Genomic DNA, 21,055 nt, shown 5'->3' with positions numbered 1-21,055 from the left:
TCCAAGCAAAAAACCTAGTTCTAACATCCTTGCTAACTACACTATTACTCAGTTTCTATGGATGGCCCTAGTTCTACCACCACCACCAGTCCTGTTCTGAAAAATTTCCTCTGAATTAATCTTGTAAAAACCCCTCAGTAATTTGTAGGTCTCAATCATATCACCCCTTTTTTGCCTATCAACCAGCTTCTGCAACCCACAAATCTTCAACCTTTTCTCATAAGGTTCATTCCATACCATCTTGGTCACTCGTCTCTGGATCTTCTCCACCTCCTCCTCATCACCAAGAAATCCTGGTACCCAGATCTGCATGCAGTAGTCAAGATGAGGTCTTATTAAGGCTCAATAAAGAGGAACAATAACTTGCTTGTCTCTGCCTGTCAAAGTATTCTTCAGTAACCAAGCAATCTGATGAACTGCTTAAGCCACTTTTGCTATGTGTCCCCTAAACTTTAACTCCCTATCCACTAACACTCCCAAGTCCGTTGGTTCATCAATTTCCTGGAGTACGGTACCACCAATGTGGTATACAGTTGGTAATTTTCTCATCCAAAAATGCATGACCTTACACTTTGTCACATTAAACTGGCATCCATTCTCCTTTGCCCAGTCTGACAATCTATCCAACTCTTCCCAAACATCATCTGTATTAACTATCGTTCTACCCAACTTTGCATCATTGGCAAATAACTGAACAGTTCCTCTCAGTATCTATAAATCCTGTAACTGACACATTACACAAAAATTGCTCTTTACTATGTGCTGTCTCTATCAAAGAAGGATAACAACACTAGTCCCCCAAAAAAGAACTGCATCATGATTCATGACTAAAGTCCAAAGTAAACAATCAGAATATAGCTAATTTAGTGTTTTGACTAATTTCTCTCTTATTCCATACAAATTGATTCAACTAATTTTCACACCAAATTTGTTATGGTAATTACTAAATATTTAGTATAGAAAGAGCTCAGTGGAAGTGGTGTTTGCACTCCTCAGCGCTAAACCGCCCAAAGACAGACTTCGAGTTCAAGTCTAGTCACTGACTAGAGGAACTGTTACTAAGCCTTTTTTGACTGGTTCCCGAGTTAGTCGAGCTCTGGAACAGGCAAGCAGGTTTTTCTCCCGGAAACTCGGGTTTTTCGTCCCATAAATTCAAGAAAATCGACCGTAGAACCCACACTATTTCAGATATTAAAAATATTGTGTTAGGGACCACGAGATGGCAGCACTTGTGCCGTATCTTCACTGCTGGTTGCTTAATTGTGATAGCTTTGGGCCAGCTCTCTCTGATTGGCTACCAGTGGAGATTGAACTGCCCACTCAGTCTCCAAAAGTTAGATAGCACTAAAATGGCCTCATCTACTCCCTATTCGGGAATAAAAAGGCGTTAGCTGATTTTTTTTTTTTAATAGAAATTTTGCAGACATGTACTGGATTTATTGAATATACAGTAGCAATCAAATTAATCCAAACACTCACATTTCAAAGAAAAATTTTCAATTTTGCAAGAAAATAAGTACAAAATAGAACCCTTTCATAGAACACATTTTTCTTATTACTGCATCTCAAAACCATAATTTTATAATGGATTGTATTAAGTTATCCTTTGTATCACAATTTAATTTTCCAAGGCTCGTTTTCACTATGGCAAACAAATTGTCTATTTGGTTAATGTCAGGGGAATTACCTAGCCACTGAAGCAATTGGATGTTACAATTTTTGAGGAACTTTTTTTTATTGAAGTGTGGCATGGAGCAAGATCCTGTTGAAAGATGAGTGCTTTTTCTTTCTGGATCTGTGGAACAACTCTTTTCACTAATATTTTTATGTATTGATCACTTTTCATAATACTGTCAACAGACACAAGTGATCCTGGACCATCATGTGTAAATAACCCTAGAACATCATTTTAGCTGAGTGTTTAGAGCTTGTTGAAGGTTGGTGGGAGAAGTCTTCTCAGCTGCTGATTTGTGAACATAGGTAGTACTCACTCTCCTTGGACAAAGAAATGGCTCTCAAAATATAACCTTCTTCACCTTCTCAACAGTCTAATCTTTGTACACTTTTGCTCTTTTTCTGCATAGCCTTTGTCAACAGTTGTTTCTTTTTTTTGGTCTGTGGACAGACTTCCCTGCTTCCAACAACCTTCAACAGGCTGTCATGTCAGAAATATTAATTCACCAGCTGCCAAGCCTCTTTTTAAGTCTACAGCAGACAATCTTGGATTCATTTTGCTTTTCCTAACTAGTAAACAATTTTGAGTAAGTGTAGTATTCTTTTTTCGCCTGCATTTTCCTTTTCTGTCAGAAGAAAAAAGGTACCCGCCTTCCTAAACCTGTTTAAAATCACATTAACAGTACTCAAACAAACACCACACTCATTGGCAATTTGTCTTTGAGTCATGGATGTGTGCTGAGAAAGAGTACATATTTTTGAACACTTTCCTGGAGATGTATCCATTTTATAGCTAAACAAAATAAATAATACACCATGAATGTCAACTTGTTTACACTACTAGAAACGCACAACACTATTTGTAATGTGATGTTTAATACAAATTAAACATCACAGAGACAGTTAAAACACACAGCACTCAACCAAAATATTGAACTAAAACCAAAACTGAAAATAGTAAACAGAAACCAAAACTGAAAATAGTAAACAGAAACCAAAACTGAAAATAGTAAACAGAAACCAAAACGAAATTGTGAACTGAAACCAAAAACTTGATGAAAATTCAGCTTGTTCATATTAATTTGTTCACTACTGCAACATCATAAAAATAAATGAGATTATCATCTTTAATTTTGATATCAAGGTTTAATGCCATTTTTTTCATAATTTGATATATCTATATAACAGTGAATAACAGCATAGACAGTGTGGACCCTTGTCTTACACGTGATTTCACTTCAAATAATATTTCCATACTTCCTTCAATTCTAACCTATTGACTTACAACTCAAAAATAGACTATGTATTGCTTGATATAATGCCCCACTTACATCATATAATTGTAGCATTTTAAACAGCTTTTCTCTTAGCACTTTTGTCATATGGCTTTTCCAATATGCCGGCATATGACTAAATGGCATAACATGCCCAAATTAGCATAACATCCCCAAATAGTGAATCTGTATGGAGCAATATTTATAGCATAGTCTCAAAAGTCTCCATAAAGAAGAAGAATTAGTCTAGCAGCAGAGAGGAGAGCCATAACTATTTCTCTCCCACATACACACATTCCTTCCTCCTTTCCTTCCTTCCATGATCCAATGTTGCCTTTATGATCATCACATTGCCAGAAATGATCATCATATTTTAAAGGATCTCAGTAATTTACCTGTTTCAGTCTTCTATGTCTCAGTAATATTGGTTATGTCAAGCATTTCTTTTTTTAAATAACGAAACCTGTGGTGCGATCATAATTAAAAGAAACACGCGTATTAACCACAGTGAAAATTATTTAATTGTAAATATTTCATCCTAAGTATCTTAGGACATCATCAGTACAGTAGTTTTAAACAATAATAGGAATAACATACAGTTAGGGCTGATTACAATAGAATCTCATTAAACGTGCATAACATGCTACAGTAGTACAAAAAAAAAATAAATAAATAAATAAATAAAATATTTAACAGAATTTTGTATGACAATTTCCCATACTTTAGGTATAGTAAGAATGTCATTGCGGTTTAAGTTTGGTCTGTGTAATAGGGCTTCAGAACTTTCTTTGTATAAACATTCATATTTATATAAAGATCTATGTAAAAGTTTAGACTTTTCCCAATGGATCCTATGGTTTGGATTTTCAATTCCATGTTGAGAGAGACCAGATTTCTGCGGTTTAAAAAGACAAATGTGGTCTTGATGTTTCGAGATGTGTTTCTGAACAGACCTACCTGTCTGTCCAAAGTAAGATAATTTGCGTGAGCATGGAATCTCATAAACGCCAGGCAACATCAAAGGTGAGAGTTTGTCCTTAGGAGAAAGTAATAACAAGTTGTAAATTTGGTTGATAGGTTCGTAAGTAGTGGCAAAATTGTATTTCATCATAATTTTAGAAAGACGTTCTGAGATGCCTTTAATGTAAGGTATGGGAATCCTATGGACTTCTTCCTGTCTGGTTTGATGTGTGGAGAAGTGACTACTGATGATTTTTTTTAGTTGTTTTAGGATTATATCCATTTAGGATGGCTGTATTTTTGATTACTTCTAATTCCTGGTTTAAAGATTCTTCAGAGGAGCAGAATTTGTGTGCTCTGGAAACTAGTGATTTAATAATGCCAGATTTCTGAGATGGATGATGAGCAGAAGAATTGTGAATGTAGCAACCGGAGAATGTAGGTGCTTTGGATGTGTAAATCTAAAAAGGAGATACCCTGTGGAGATTCTTTTTCTAACGTAAAGTTGATGCGATGATGAGGAAGGTTAATTTTATCTAGAAACAGTTGTAATTCATGTTCGGGATGATCCCAGACTGCAAATACGTCGTCGACATATCTTAACCAAATTTTTGGTTTGGGTTCAAAAGTGAATATTTTTTCCTCAAGGTGTTCTAGAAACAAGTTTGCTAGGTTTGGTGATAAAGGAGATCCCAATGCTGTTCCTTCTTCTTGCTTGTAAATTTGACCTTTCCAGGTGAAGTAACCTGATACAATAACAAACTTGAACAATTCAACTATATCAGACAGAAATTTTTGAGTTAGTAATTCTATTGTTTCTTTAATGGGAATGTTTGTGAAGAGGGAGACAATGTCAAAGCTGATTTGTTTATTTCCTTAAAACGTAACAAAAATATAATCAGAGCTGATAAAGGAAATACTACTGTGGTTCTTGATACCAATTCATATGACCGAAAAATGAATTTACTTTTTAATTTTTTGTGTGAAACTCAGTAGAATTTTTGATTGAAGAAACTGAGTGGCCTATGTGAGGGCGGAGAAGGTTAGATAAGAATCTTGATAACTTGTACGCTGGACAGCTGATACAGTCTACGACGGATCTAAGTGGAACATTAGTTTTGTGTAGCTTAGGTAAGCCATAAATTCTAGGAGGTCTTGCATGATATGTCTTAAGTTTTTTGATTGTTTCTTCATCTAAGGAGGAAGTTTCATTAAGTAGCTTATTTAATTTTCTGAGTTGACGTTTCGTAGGATCATAATCCAATTTGGCGTGTGTATTATGATCTCGAAGAAGTAAATTCATTTTTCGGTCATAATTGAAAATCCAAACCATAGGATCCATTGAGAAAAGTCTCAACTTTTACATAGATCTTTATATAAACATGAACAACGTTTATACAAAGAAAGTTCTGAAGCTCTACTACACAGACCAAACTTAAACCGCAACGATGTTCTTACTATTCCTAAAGTATGGGAAATTGTCATACAAAATTCTGTTAAATAATTTTTTTTTTTTTTTTTTTTTTTTTGTACTACTGTAGCATGTTATGCACGTTTAATGAGATTCTATTGTAATCATGCGCCCTAACTGTATGTTATTCCTATTATTGTTTAAAACTACTGTACTGATGATGTCCTAAGATATTTAGGATGAAATATTTACAATTAAATAATTTTAACTGTGGTTAATACATGTGTTTCTTTTTATTATGCCAAGCAGTATTCCTACTTTGTATACTGATTGTTCCTTTTCAGTTCTGCTGAAGATGATGCTGTTCCAGTCAGCATGACATCTGATTATAATATATTATACTGATGAATCTTTCACTTTTAGCCAATACAAACATAAATTATTCAGATAAGTCCCAAATTGTCAGTCCATATATTTATGCAAGACATCTAACAGCAAATTATTAACTAGTATCCAATAGTCCTTGTCATAGCAAAATGAGTTCATTGCATCAAAATTCCCAGTTGGTTCTTTCCATTCTACAGTTCTTCCAGTTATCCAGCTTTGATCCCAAAGAAATCCCATGCATATCTAAAGTGTGCTTTTATATTCATAGCTCATTTATTTAAATGTATCCTGACTACTATTTCTGCTACAGTTTGACAATCTAATAGTAATATAGTGCTATGAGTTTTGAGGATTTAGGATAATTTTTACATGTAGAACATGAATGATATATTTATGCTCCTGGATAATATTAACTATTAAAAAAAAAAATCAAACTAACTAGCCACATAACAAAAGATATATTTCTAGTAGTATTTTTTACAAAAAGTGCTAATATCATTTAATTAAACTACACTGTATAACTACACACTGAATTTTAGCATGCATCCTCCATACCTAATATTAATAAAATTCAATTCAATTGCATATTTAATTACCATACTATATCTCAAACTTGGTTTTTATAATGAATCATAAAAAGGATCCCCAAACCCAATGTTATCAATCTGTAAAATGATTTATTTAAAATTCTTGATAACCGCTTATACCGAGACAGAGGAAGCTGTGGCTTTTGCATAAAGGCATTCATTTGCAGTTTGAACTTGTATGGATTTCTGGAGAAATGGACTAATAGTCCAATTTCATACAATATATCAAAAAATTTCTGTGACTGAATATTCTTAACAAAAAAAAAGCATATAACACTAATGATTAAAATTAAAAAAGAAGGTTCAAGACAACAGGCAAATATAGCAAAAAACAGCTAATGTTTAATAAATATATATAAAGTTCCATTTTTAGAAGGAATTCTATGAGGGTGGTCTGAAAAGTTCTCAGCCTAAAATTAAAAAATGAATTTAAAATTTCAAAATTATTTTTATTTTTCAACATAATTTCCCTTAAGACTAATACGCTTATTCCAGCGATTCTCCAGCACCATTCTCCCGTTCCTATAGTAGTTCTTAGTAAAATCTGCAAAATACCCCTCTACAGCTGCAATCACCTCTCGATTCAAAGAAAAACACTGACTAGCGAGGAAGATTTATAGTTTTGAGAAGAAATAGAAGTCAGAGGGAGCCAAATCTGAGGAAAAAGGTGGATGTTCCAACAATTCATAGTGCAGATCCCTTAATTTTTCCATTGCCAAAACACATTTGTGAGGAGGTGCATTGTCCTGATGAAGATGATTTTTTTCTTCTGCAAACCGGGTCTTTTCTCAGGAATTTTTTCATCTAGTCTGGTTAAAAGATCGGAATAATATTTCCCGGTTATTATTTTACCCTTTTCAAGATAATTAATAAACAAAATGCCTTCAGCATCCCAAAACACTAATGCCAGGACCTTTCCTGCTGATAAAACGGACTTTGTCTTCTTTGGAGCTGAACAACTGACTTCTATCCACTGTTTTGACTGCTATTTGGATTCTAGTGTGTAATAATAATAAATAGTAATTCATAGTAATAAATCAACACATAAAATAAGTTTTATTCTTGTTAAAATGCTCCAAACACTTTTCAGAGATTTTCATGCGAGTGTGTTTTTGATTTCCTGTGAGCAAACTTGACACCCGTTTTGTGCAAAGCTTTTACATTTGCAATTCTTCATGCAAAATATATCCTACACGTTCTTTTGAAATGCTTATAGTCTCAGCAATTTCATGCACTTTGACTCGCTGGTCATCCAATACCATATCGTGTACTTGATCAATGATTTCTGGTGGTGTTACATTTTTTAGACATCCTTCACATGGATCATCTTCAAGGCTGGTTTGTCCACATTTAAACTCGGCAGCCCATTTCTTAATTGTCGTAAACAAAGGAGAAGAGTACCCATAAACTTTTATGAACTTCGAATGAATTTCTTTTGGCATTAAATCTTCTTTTATAAAGAATTTTATAACCGCATGATACTCAAATCTTCTTTTATAATGAATTTTATAGCCGCATGATACTCAATTTTATCCATTTCAAGGGATAACACTTTTGCTTCAGACAGCTGTATAAAACAAACTACTTGATAGAATGACTTGCAATTTCACATGGGTCCTTATGACAGATGTACCAACTTAGAAAAATAAAATCTCTTGGGAAAAGGCCGAGAACTTTTCAGACCACCATCGTATATTTCAATTTAATGATGAAAACATTAGCAGTAAAACTGAGAGATTCAAAACAAGTTTTAATTAAAAACTTACTTTACAATCCAACTGGGCACCAGCTTTAACTAAATACTGCATTACAGTGGAATGGCAACTTTCTGTTGCAGTCATTACAGAAGTATACAGACGATCATTTATGCTGTCAATATCAGCACCAGCCTAAAATAATATAACCTTTAAAATTATCACAAAACTCAATTCCAAGCTCATGTGGTTATAATTATTACAATTTTTTCCTTCAATATTAAAATAAACTATACCAGGCTGCAGGTTAGCCAATAAATATCACAGATGAACACATAACATATATCAACTTTCTACAGCAGCTTTGTGTGTTGTGTAGAAACAACACACATTCTTGAGGAAGAGAACTAAAAATGTAACATACACATTTTTAGTTCTCTAAACTAAAAATGTGTATTTTTAGTTTAGAGAACTAAATCCAAATAATAATCCAAAGTTTGTTCTTAATCATCGTAGCTTAATCATTTTCACACACACACACTGTTCATAGTCTCTGTGCACATCTGTTAATGACACAGTAAAGTCAATTATATACATGATTAAATAAATTTAATGACTATAAGTCAAGAGATTTCAGCCCACAACCAGTTTCATTTTCTTAAAAAACTTCATTGGGTGTGTATAACATGAAAATAGAAATACAAAAATATACATTACAAGCCTTTACTTTACATCACTTTACAGTTAGAACAGCAAAAAAATCAACCAATTTTAATTTTCAGCTCTCTCTCTCCTGATAAGATTATTAACAAATCCAGTTATTACCATCTTTCTAATGCTGAAAAGAATATTCTTAATAAAGTTTTTAATTTTGTTATGTCACCAAGATCTATTCCACAGGAACTATTACTTACAAAAATAGAAAAAGCAAGTTCATTCCTTCAACCTGAAGAAGCTAATCTACTTCATATGGAATCCATCCTCACAATTAGCAATGAAAAACCCCCCAATAGATAATGTTACTACTACATAACAGTAGTTAGTCAAACAGTGAAAAATGTACCTAATCATCCTAGATACTGAAGATTACAACAACAAAATGCTACAACTACTACTACAAACAGATACCTACTCAATTCTTGGAAGGAATCCAACTTGTAAACTTCATAATCATACTAACAATTTACTGAGAACTACTACAGAATTTCCTAGAGACTTAAGATTGTCTCTTTGTTCACTTCACCCTCTCATCCCCCGATTATATGGATTGCCTAAAATACATAGGCAAACACTCCACTTGACCATCATAGAAGGCATTGATTCTCCCACATACAAGCTTTCAAAACATCTGGCCAAGGTTTTAAAAAGTTTAATGGACTCGACCACCTCCATTCTCCAGAACATTTTCCTTGAATTGTTAAGGACATGTGTCTTCAAAAAGATGAAATATGGCCAGTTTCAATTCTATTTTCCTCTTTGTTAATGTACCTACAGAAGAGGTTTTAATTTTTTTAAAAGATAAGTTATCAAAAAAAATTATGTCACTCCTGATCCATTGCATAAATTCTGGTTACTTTATTTTTAAAAATACTATTTACAAACAGAACTTTGGCTTGGCCATGGGCAATCCATTATCTCTTATATCAGCAAATTTATATTTAAAAAAACTTTGGAAAAAAAAAATCTATTTCTTCCCATTAAAGTCAAGATTATGAAAAAGATATACTGATGATGTTTTCTTAATTTAGAGTCATGGACCAGATTCTTTAAAGGAGTTTCTGAATCATCTGAACAATCAACATCCAAGAACAGAATTTACTGTATCTGAACAGTCAACACACTAGAATACAATTTACTTTGGAATTCGAAGTTAATGATTCTCTCCCATTCCTGGATGTAAAGCACACTTATGTGTCAGAAAAACTGAAGATCTCTATTTATAGAAAACCCACACATACCAAAGATACCTTCATGTGCAATCACATTATCCTTCCCAAAAGCTTGGAATCATTTCTACTTGGGGTAAATGTACTCACTCCCTCCTCAGTGAAGAAGGAAATCACTAAAGAACTACAGTTTCTTCTTCTTACAACCTTTCAGAAAAATGGCTATCCTAAACAGACTGTTCATAAGCTACTTTTTAATCCACCTGCTCACTGTAATGAATATAGTACTGATGTAAAAGGCTTTATATCGCTGCCATATATCAGCTCCATTTTACCAAAGCTAACTAAAATTACCAAGAAATTTAAAATCTGCACTTCTTTTACTCCTCATTCCAATCTCCATTCCTTATTTGGTACACCTAAACTGAAACATGACAGCCTAAAGGATCCAGGAGTTTATTGTCTTTGGTGCTACTGCAATGTGCTCTATTTGGTCAGACAGAGAAATCCATCATCATCATCAAAACTTGCAACTCAAATAAAGACTAAGTAGTGCTTGATATAATGCCCCATTGACACCATATAACTGTAGCGTGAATAGCTTCTCCTTGGCACCTTGTCATATGCCTTTTCCAAATCGACAAAACTTAAATACAGATCTTTGTTATATTCCCATGCTTTCTCGACTATTTGTCGTAAAGTGATAAAGTCATATGAAAGAACATGTGAGAGACATTACATACGAGAGCCAGTGCACTATCTAATCGCATTCTTAATTCTGCTCACCCTAATGAGAAAGATTCTGTTATTATCCGGTGATCTGGAACAAATCGCAAAACATTTTTAGATGCTATGATGAACTTGAGAGAAAAATTGTGGAATCGACACAGAAATTGTCCTCGATCTGATCCAACTGAATACTAACCTTAGCTATAACATATCTGATTGTCATTCTTTGGCTATCCAACTTTGTCGTGCACAAGATCATGCCTAACAATACTATGGCATCCAAAACGGCTTCAAATGTCAGCAACAAGTTTGCAAGTTAATTTATAGCTACTTCTTGTAATGTATATTTTTGTATTTCTCTTTTCATGTTATGCACCTGATGAAGTTTTCTAAGAAAACAAAACCAGTTGTGCACTCAAATAATAAATAGTATATTTTCTATTTTGGTAATGCTCAGCTTCAGCTTCTAGTCATTAAATTTATTTAATCATGTCATACAGTCAAGTAAATCTGTTGCATCACACACACACACAATGTTTACAGTCTCTGTGCATATCTATTAATGATATGGTAAAGTTAACTTTATGAAATTAACAAAATACTACAACAAAATACTATATTCAATTCTAAAATTAGTAACATAGTAAGTTATAAAACAATCTCTGAAAAAAAGCACTTATCAGAAATACAAATCTCAAGTGAACAAATTACCAAGATCCACATAAAATCATAAAGATCGTCAATAATGAACTTTAATAGAGCTGAACTACAATTTTTCTCAGTGTATGTACTAGGAAGGAAGGCAATTTAAGTAATGGATAACAACATCTCTTCACTTTATAATTATTTATTTTATCTCAAAAAATCTGCCATTTATTGACTTTAAAGTTTGAAAATAAAAAATGCATCAGCAGTGCAAGAAATTACAATGAGTAATTAGACATGTGCTGGTTAGACATATCAACCTAGCTTTCTTTTAAGGTTACATGGTGGTCAGCATTCATCCTAAAGAACTTACGGAGACAAAAATGCACATGTTAGAGTAATTACTTTACTTCTAATTAAGAAAATATTACTCAATGTTTCGACCTCTGTATTGAGGTCATCATCAGGAAAATATATGTATATACAGGATACAAGCTACATGACACTACACAAAAGTAAGAAAAATCTAAATGCTTTGTTAATAATCATTTATCCTAGCCTAAACTCTGGTGAAAAAAAATAATAATAAATAACTAAAATAAATAAATAATTTAATAACATTATTGTTATTAAATTATTAACTTATCACTATCAAATGAATGCAGACCATAAAGAAGTAATATATTAATGAAAAGGAATTTACTCAAAAGTTAGGTTCACTGCATTATAATGGAGAATTCAAGCCACTGGTTTGAACTGGTTGGATGATGCATGATGGAGTTATGAAACTAATTAATCATTATTATTCCATTAATTTCCTCAGAACTTAAAACAAGAACAAATAATTTGCTACCATTTATCTACATAGTAACTACAAACCATTTTCTTCATCTTCATTCTCCTCTTCTATCTCTTATTCTTTGGAACAGCTTTTCTTCATTAATTCATACTATCAATCAGGACCACATTTACCATTAGGTGCATGAGGCACAAGATGGGGGCCTCACTCTCTGGGGGGGCTCATTTTAAAACCTTACTCCTCACAAAGAACAATAAAAAAACAGCGTAGTTATAGTTGCAAAATAAAATACTTATTTTTAAATATTAAATTCATAATATAAAAACTAGAGGCTGCTGAAAATTTTCTGAGGCTTCCCGCTTCCATTTGAAATACATTGTTCTTTCCTTAGAATATAAAACTAACAGGAACTCTGTATTCCATAAAATTCATGTATGTAAGAGTACCATTTCTTTGCTGGACGTATATACACGTCCAGCAAACCTGGATAATATTCTGTCCACCTGCTGAAAGAACATAGATAAGAAGTGTAAATTTGACAGTCATGTCCATTAGAAGGTGCGATAATCCTTCATGCTGAAAAGAACACTTAACTACATTACCTGGCGTATGTAGTAGCTACGTTCTGTGGCCTACAGCAAGAAACGCAGTTGCTTGCCGTTTGCTCGGTAACCCGGAATCTAAGTTATATCAGACTAAATACCTATGAGTTATATTCATTTTGTTGCTTGTTTTTATTGTATAATTATAGTTTCTAATGCCAGCATAAAATAAGAAATCCTTTCATACTTTCTTCACTTCATATTGTATCACTATGGAAGATCAATGTCACAATCAATTTTTTGGTTAATTACACAGTCCAACACAATTTTTGCTGACTTTTATGTGAGACTTGTTTTTTACTAATTTGGGTGTGCTGATTTCAAATATCAAACCCATTTTTCTCTATCACGTCAGGTTTTTCCTCTATGGCATTTTCTTTTTGCTAATTTGTAAGTTTTTGACAGTTTTAAAGAGGCAGTACTATTTAGAGGATCAAAAAAATCGATTTTTTAATATTATTTTCTGAAAGTATGTACTTTTAAAAATATGTTCCTAACTTTTTATCAAGAAATTCGAAAAATTCCCAAAGATATAGCCTATTATTCAAAGCGGTGCGCAGATCAGAATCGGAGCGCTCACTGCTCTCGCTTGTTAGTAAACGAATAAATGCATAAGAACCTGCAATGGTACGTACTGGCGCTTTGAATGCAAGAGAGACCGATAATTATAACTACTTAACAATATTCATTAAAAATTACAAAAATATTTATAAAAAAATAACAATTTTACTTACACATGAGTTTCAGGGAATAAATTTTTGTTTGTAGCAATTTCTGCTGTGTGTTCTGTTTTGGCAATCCTTTTGAATACTACAACAGTAGTCGGCCATCAAGTGAGAATCCCATCTTCTTTGGTACCGATCTTCCATAGTTTTTAAGTCTTGATGAAATCTTTCGCCTCGTTCATCGCTTACAGCAACTAAATTCTCGGGAAATCTATCAAGATGACTGTATAGGAAATGAAGCTTTATGCTCGTGTTGCAACCTAGGTGCTGGAAATTTTCAAGCATTGTTTCCACTAGATCTTTGTAATTGCACGCTTTTTTGTTTCCAAGAAAATTATTCGCAACCATCGTAAATGAAGTCCAGGCCTCTATCTCAATTTCGTTCATAGAGTTGATGAAATTTGGGTCTCTCATTAAAGTTCTAATTTGTGGTCCATCAAATACACCGGCTTTAATTTTTTCATAACTAAATCGTGAAAATTTTTCACATATGTATTGGAAACAGTCACCTTGTAAATCTAAAGCTTTAACATACTGCTTCATAAGACCTAGTTTGATGTGTAGAGGTGGAAAAATGATTTTTTCTCTGTCGATTAAAGGTTGATTTATAACATTCTGTTCTCCAACATTTAAGGATATTCTAAGAGGCCAATGTTTCTGACTCCAGTGTTGGTTTCTAGTTCAACTATTCCAGAAGCATAGAAAACATGGAAACTTTGTATATCCTCTTTGAAAGCCAACTAAAAAATTCACCATTTTAAGATCCACACAGATGATCCAGTTATGGTCTGTATATTTTAATAACTTCAGAACCTTTTTAATGTCCTCATATGTTTCCTTTAAGTGGACTGAATAGCCAATAGGAATTGAGCCATATTGAGTCTCAAGTGTGTAGTAAGACACACTTGAGACTTCTGCTTGAACTGTCGATAAATAAACGCCACTCATTTGGATGATATTGTACAACACTCGTTTCAGTTAGTAAACCTGACACATTGTTACAGTAAACAAACCCACATTCGTGTTTAAAATATTGTACAAGATTACTTTCCCTGCTACGCATGACTTATTTTTCACGGTATTAACAACACCACAAACACTTTTATCAACAAAGATGTTTTATTAACGCTTATATTTCGCTGATTTTCAACTCAGCATCATAAGAGCACAACACACATGTAAACGTGATAGTGAGTGAGTGAAACAATATAATTGCAAAAGACAAAAGATCTAAAGTCCTATTTTTTGGCACCCTCTAACGGGAAAGAAAAAAAAATAAAACCATAGCAGTTATCCAGGAGTTTTTCTTAGGATAACCGTCTCCCAAATTTTTGGCAAATTAATGCAACCATATTTGTTAAGGTTGGGAGAATTCTTCAAAGCCACTGCTGACTCAAAAAATAATCTTTCAGATCTATAACGACTCCTAAATAGCACATTCATTTTCCTCCATCTAATCCTGTGTGAAGGAGTGTCCAAAGCATGGTCTGCCAGTCCCGACTTGCCATAGTAATAGTAGCGAATGTATCTTTCATGTTCCAGGCAGATGTTCGCTGATCTTCCTGTTTGCCCATAATAGTCACAGTCACATGGAACTTCATACACTCCTGGGTGTGCTAAAGGGTGAAGTTTATCCTCAGGCAAGCGGATCAGAGTTGCCAGCTTGACATGAGGTTTGAAGGTGGTGCGAAGGCCATGTTTCGTACTGCAATGGGTTCCTCCCTCTCTCCCCCGTTAGCAAATTTTTACATGGAACACTTTGAAAACAAAGTTCTTACCACAGCTACATACAAGCCACAAGTGTGGTTACGCTATGTAGATGATGTGTTTGCCATCTGGCCCCATGGACAAGACACTTTGGATGCTTTTGTCACCTACCTAAACAGCCAACACCCCAAAATTCACTTCACAGTAGAAAAAGAATCAAATAACTGTTTACCATTTCTTGACACATTAGTCACCTGCCTTTCAGATGGATCACTATCTTTTTCTATTTACAGAAAGCCTACACACACAGGAAGATACCTACATAAACAATCACATCATCATCCAGTCCAACAGTACGGCATTTTAAAAACACTTACACACAGAGCCATTTGTTCTAACGATACAGCTCTGACCACTGAACTCCAGTACCTGAACCATACGTTCTTAGCCAACGGCTACAATCCCTACAAAATAGATAAAATACTACATAGGCCCATTACTCTGCCCTCCCCTAATACACAAGAATACAACATGACCATTTCTATTCCCTATATCAGAGGTACACGGAAAAGATAGCCAAAGTATTGTTGAAACATGGCCTTCGCACCACTTTCAAACCTCATGTCAAGCTGGCAATTCTGATCCGCTCGCCTAAGGATAAACTTCACCCTTTAGCACACCCAGGAGTGTATGAAGTTCCGTGTGACTGTGATTTGGCCTATTATGGGCAAACAGGAAGAACATGAAAGATACATTCGCTACTATTACTATGGCAAGTAGGGACTGGCAGACCACGCGCTGGACACTCCTTCACACAGGATTAGATGGAGGAAAACGAATGTGCTATTTAGGAGTCGTTATAGATCTGAAAGATTATTTTTTGAGTCAGCAATGGCTTTGAAGAATTCTCCCAACCTTAACAAATATGGTTGCATTAATTTGCCAAAAATTTGGGAGACGGTTATCCTAAGAAAAACTCCTGGATAACTGCTATGGTTTTATTTTTTTTTCTTTCCCGTTAGAGGGTGCCAAAAAATAGGACTTTAGATCTTTTGTCTTTTGCAATTATATTGTTCCACTCACTCACTGTCGCGTTTACATGTGTGTTGTGCTCTTATGATGTTGAGTTGAAAATCAGCGAAATATAAGCGTTAATAAAACATCTTTGTTGATAAAAGTGTTTGTGGTGTTGTTAATACCGTGAAAAATAAGTCATGAATAACCATCAACACCTAAGCTTATCTGTTAGATTATCTGTTAGATTTCCCTGCTACAATAAAAAGTTATCTTCGTATCTTGCTCCAGTAAGTTTTTTTCATTTAATCTTGAAGCTAACAATTCCGATGATTCCTTTGATAGGCCCAAATCTCTTACTAAGTCATTCAATTCCGCTTGAGTAAAGCGTTGCGGTCCAGAACTAGAAATTAAATTTTCATTGTCTAAATCTACATGTGGGTCTCGCTCTTCAAGAACATCTGGCGTATCCCGATCATGCTCGTTCTCGAGTAAAGGAAGTCCTTTATAAATTGGCACGGCTATTTCGTTGGAATGAGCAACTGGCCGAATTGCTGAGTCGAGATTTGGACACAATTTTTTTCTTATTCTTCTTATTATAACCAGAAGTCTGAACTAAACAAAAATAGCAATCATCTACATGATTTTTCAGTACACGCCAAATCATTGGAATGCCAAAAGCTAATTTTTGGCGTTTTCCCTTGCTCCACTGTCGTAAATAAATTTTCTACACATGACTTACACACTTTATTTCGAGCCCATGACTTGTCCTGATCTGCAATTTTTACGTCAAAGTATGCAAAGTACACTTTCTTAACAAAATCAGTGATATTTGTCCTTTGACTGGGAACAGTAAAGCTGTCACAAATGTAGCAGAAGAAATCTACACTATGGACACAATTTCGAGTAGAAGACATGATCTATTTTCTTCACTGCCGACTAACATGCAATTAACAAGACAAAAAAAACCAGAGACTATATTGAAACATTATAAGCATTCATCATACTTTCACAATCGATTAACGATTGACTGATTTCGATCGTTCTTTGTCCGCTATGACACATATAGCATTCATTTGTTTTAGGCAGTTGTCATCGCCTACTTTTCATCACCTAAATGTATTAGGTCGGTTATTGGCCTCTCTCGCATTCAAAGCGCCAGTACGTGCTGTTGCAGGTTCTTACGCATTTATTTGTTTACTAACTAGCGAGAGTGGTGAGCGCTCCGATTCTAATCTGCGCACCGCTTTGAATAATAGGCTATATCTTTGGGAATTTTTCAAATTTCTTGATAAAAAGTTAGGAACAGATTTTTAATACATACTTTCAGAAAATAATATTAAAAAATCGATTTTTTTGATTCTCTAAATAGTACTGCCTCCTTAAAACTATCAAAAACTTACAAATTAGCAAAAAGAAAATGCCATAGAGGAAAAACCTGACGTGATAGAGAAAAATGGGTTTGATATTTGAAATCAGTGCACCCAAATTAGTAAAAAACAAGTGTCGATCATAATCAGCAAGAAAAAAATTTTTTTTTTTTTTGGCCAGTGTTATTTTAATCTCCGATACATTTTAAAATTATCCTAGAACTTGATGGAAGATAATTATATTTGTCAAACAATTATTTTATAAATTCATGAAAATCCGAATCTAAAAATGAACACAGCCTCCATCTGTTCCAAATTAAATTTCCTATTTTATTCATAATCTTAGTTCGAAGGTTAGTTATCATACGTAAATCTTGAATCATATCATGTAATGCATAATTTTTATAACATAATCTGCTGGTTTTTGCATTTCAACTTTCTTGGTTCCCCCCCCCCCCCCTAATCACTCACTACAAATCAAAATAAACAGCAGTTATGAAGTCAACTGTTATGTACATATTTTTGGCTAATTTCGATATTATGCGGCAGTTTTGAAGTAGCGATATTTTCCCTACAGTTTATCTTTTGAAACATGTGTAGGTGCATGCGTCAAAATGAAATTTTATTTCCAAAATTTTCATAACAGAATTAATTAGTCTTTAATGGCTAACTCCACCCCCTCCCAAAATTATTATCACCACACACACACACACAAATACTGCTAGATAACATGTGCACACTTTCTTTTTGTTTGAATTCGTTATTTTTCCAAAGTAATTGTACTGTTGCAGTTTTAAGCAAAAGACAAAGGCGTAGAATCTCTGATAAAATACCATTGGATATAAATTAAAAAGACTCACAATCGGAAACCAAGAGTAATGCAGTTTAACACCATTTATTGTTCATAAAAATAAATAAATAAAAAAATCGTTCCTAAAATTGAAATGTGCGACCAATATAATCTTATTTTGCAAAGAAAGGAAGCAAAATGTCATATTTATTTCAATAAACGTCATTTAAAAAATATAAATATTTGACAACAAACATTTTGATTATTTATTTTTGCATGTGTGAAATTCGTTTTTATTTGGCAAGAGACACAATAAGTAAATTGTGTAGCAAAAAAGGGTCAATCCAAGAAATACAGTGCACATAACTACAATAATCCATTAACGATGGGGGGGGGATTGCATTTTAACAAATAGAATGCTGATGAAGTTTCATCAGCATTCTGCCTTTTTATTAGGTCAAAGGGATTTTGAGTATATTTGCAAACAGATATATCAACATAACTTAGCCAGTTTTGTTGTAAAAAGTGCCGCATTTGAAGAAATATTAGCGGCATAGTAATAAAATAGCAAAATTCATAATGCTTCAGAATAACTTAATAATACCAAAACAAGATGAGAGACATCATCTGTAGAAATTTATTATTATTATTATTGTTAGAGTCCTTTTAATTATGAACTCTATAAAAATATACTTAATAAATTTGAATTTTTGTGTTTTTAAATAAATAAACTAGTTTCATTTTGTCACAGATGGTTTTCGCTGGACTACCTAAACTTTTAGACTATTGTTCTTATTAATATTGTAAAAACTCGATTGTAGCTTAAATATTCCAAAGCACATTACATCGATTTTTTACTTAGGTCAAGTCCCATAAGAATGTTGTAAAAAATAATCTTGTTTGTTTCTGTATATTTTGTATTAGGTATTTTTGTAAATAGTCCTTTGGAAATTAACTGTATATACTTCTTTAATAAGAATATGTTAGAGTGTTAAAAACAAAGGCAATATTTTTTGCCGGAGCTGTATGTAATAGATCTACATGGCAGCATAAGGTTGTTTATTAAATTTTGTGTGTATGAGAAAGGCTTACAAGCTCTGCACGTAAACACCTCCAAAGTCAGTCAGAAAGGTTCAAACAACTTTCCGATGGTCGGCAACTTACAATCAAAAGAAGGCACAGAAGAGAACAAAGAGCGGGCCGAACTTGAAACTTAAGATGAAAGAATCATGTCGAATTCTTTGGGGGTTACAAATTTTGTGCGAGATCTCAGAGAAGACATAATAAAAGGGGACAGAGCCAAGCATATAGGGCTTCCCGGATCCAGAAGTCGCTAGAGAGAGAGAGAGGCTTCCCGTTTCCAGTCTTAAGAGAAGGCTTCCAGTTGCCGAAAGGAGATGTTCCAATTGCCGGAGAAAAGCTTCCAGGCCAGAAAGGAATCCCGGTTGACAGCTGGCGGCAATTCGAGTTAGTGGAGGCAGCAGAAAAAGGAGGCAGTCGTCCAGGTATTTTTGGCGAGTCCAAGCAAAGGAGAAAAGGCGAGACAAATTACCCGAAGCACCTTTGCTCGTAAGTTTTTCTTTTCACCGTGCGAGAATAGCTTTTTGCAGGAGCTGTATATGAGTACCGCAGATCACAGTACACAGTCCGCTATTTTCCTGATGAGATATTTCTGAAGCCAGATTTCCTGAAGGAAGCTCAAGATCTGAGATGAGAGAATTGCCTTAGAACGTTTTGTGCAAGACCTTTGACTGAATGTGCGATACACAGCTTTTGTAAGTTATATACCTTTGTACAATTCCTCTTATAATGTGTTTTAATTGGACAATTAAGATTTAGATTAACAGTAACAAGAAGTGTCATTAAGAGAATCTATTGGCATATTTGAAGTTGATATACAGTTTGTAAAAGTAACTTAATAGAGAGTTAGCTAACCTCTTTGCAAATATACTAGAAGTTTAATAAGAGGAAATTGTAAACAGAGTAAATAAGTTTTGAGTTAAAGAAAGTTTTTGCGATCATTTTGAAACACGTTCCAGAGACAACAGAGGTTCTTTTGTGTGCTGCTGCTATTTGTACTAGGGTAAGAGCAGTTTCTATATCACATAAATAGAGCATTTGAATTTCAAGTTTATTATTATTTATGAATTAAATTGATTTTTCAGTTAATTTTTTTGTGCATCAAGATTCTAGTAATTTCAGGGTGAGTAAAAAAAGGCGAGTAAAATAGTAGATGTTAGCAAGCATAGCAGGTTATCTTTACTATTTATTGCCTCTACCTTTTAACTAAAGCGGGAATTATCATGCTTATTACTGCAACTTAAAAAAATCAAAGCTGGAGTTGAATAAATCTTGTAATAAATAAAGGTTGTAATTCCATAAATATGATTTTTGCTATAATTTTTATTGCCGTAAATTTAAAATTTTTAATTTTTGTGAGAATATCTGAACTTTACAGTGCATGAAGTTCCAATTTTTACATTGATTAGCAAGCTTAATTTGATTGCATTCAAATTCTTAAAAAAAAAAAATTTTTTTTTTAAATTATCCTCATACTAAATTATTACCATATCTTTTAATATTTTTTCAGTATTCAGAATTTTTGTAGCAACTATGATGCTTGTCAACGAAGCTTGTCAAATAAAATCAACAATCAACACTGTAATTGAAATCTTTCGCAGAAAGATTTTAATTACTCTTTCTTTAAATTAATTATGATTCAATTACATGGAATATTTAAAAGTGTAAATAATATATATATTTAGAATTACATTAAAAGATTTTAAACTATTTAGAAAATT

The 21,055-nt window shown here is 33.6% G+C and overlaps 1 protein-coding gene across 3 annotated transcripts in view; it reads right to left on the bottom strand.

The window, feature by feature from the left end:
- LOC150100846 (histone-lysine N-methyltransferase EHMT1-like) overlaps positions 1-21,055 on the bottom strand; it is a 416,509-nt gene that overhangs the window by 238,174 nt on the left and 157,280 nt on the right. For all 3 annotated transcript variants that reach the window (XM_090401402.1, XM_090401404.1, XM_090401403.1), the window contains exon 12: positions 8,060-8,182. In XM_090401402.1, the coding sequence (XP_090257528.1) occupies positions 8,060-8,182 (123 nt within the window). The remainder of the gene's footprint in view (positions 1-8,059; positions 8,183-21,055) is intronic.

The sequence above is a fragment of the Typopeltis vanoorti genome, chromosome 12 (assembly GCF_054136105.1).
Source record: "Typopeltis vanoorti isolate ZY-2024b chromosome 12, IOZ_Tvanoo_1.0, whole genome shotgun sequence".
Classification (NCBI taxonomy): Eukaryota; Metazoa; Arthropoda; class Arachnida; order Uropygi; family Thelyphonidae; genus Typopeltis; species Typopeltis vanoorti.
Note: the sequence above shows the minus strand (reverse complement) of the source record. Positions and strands in the feature narration are given on the sequence as shown.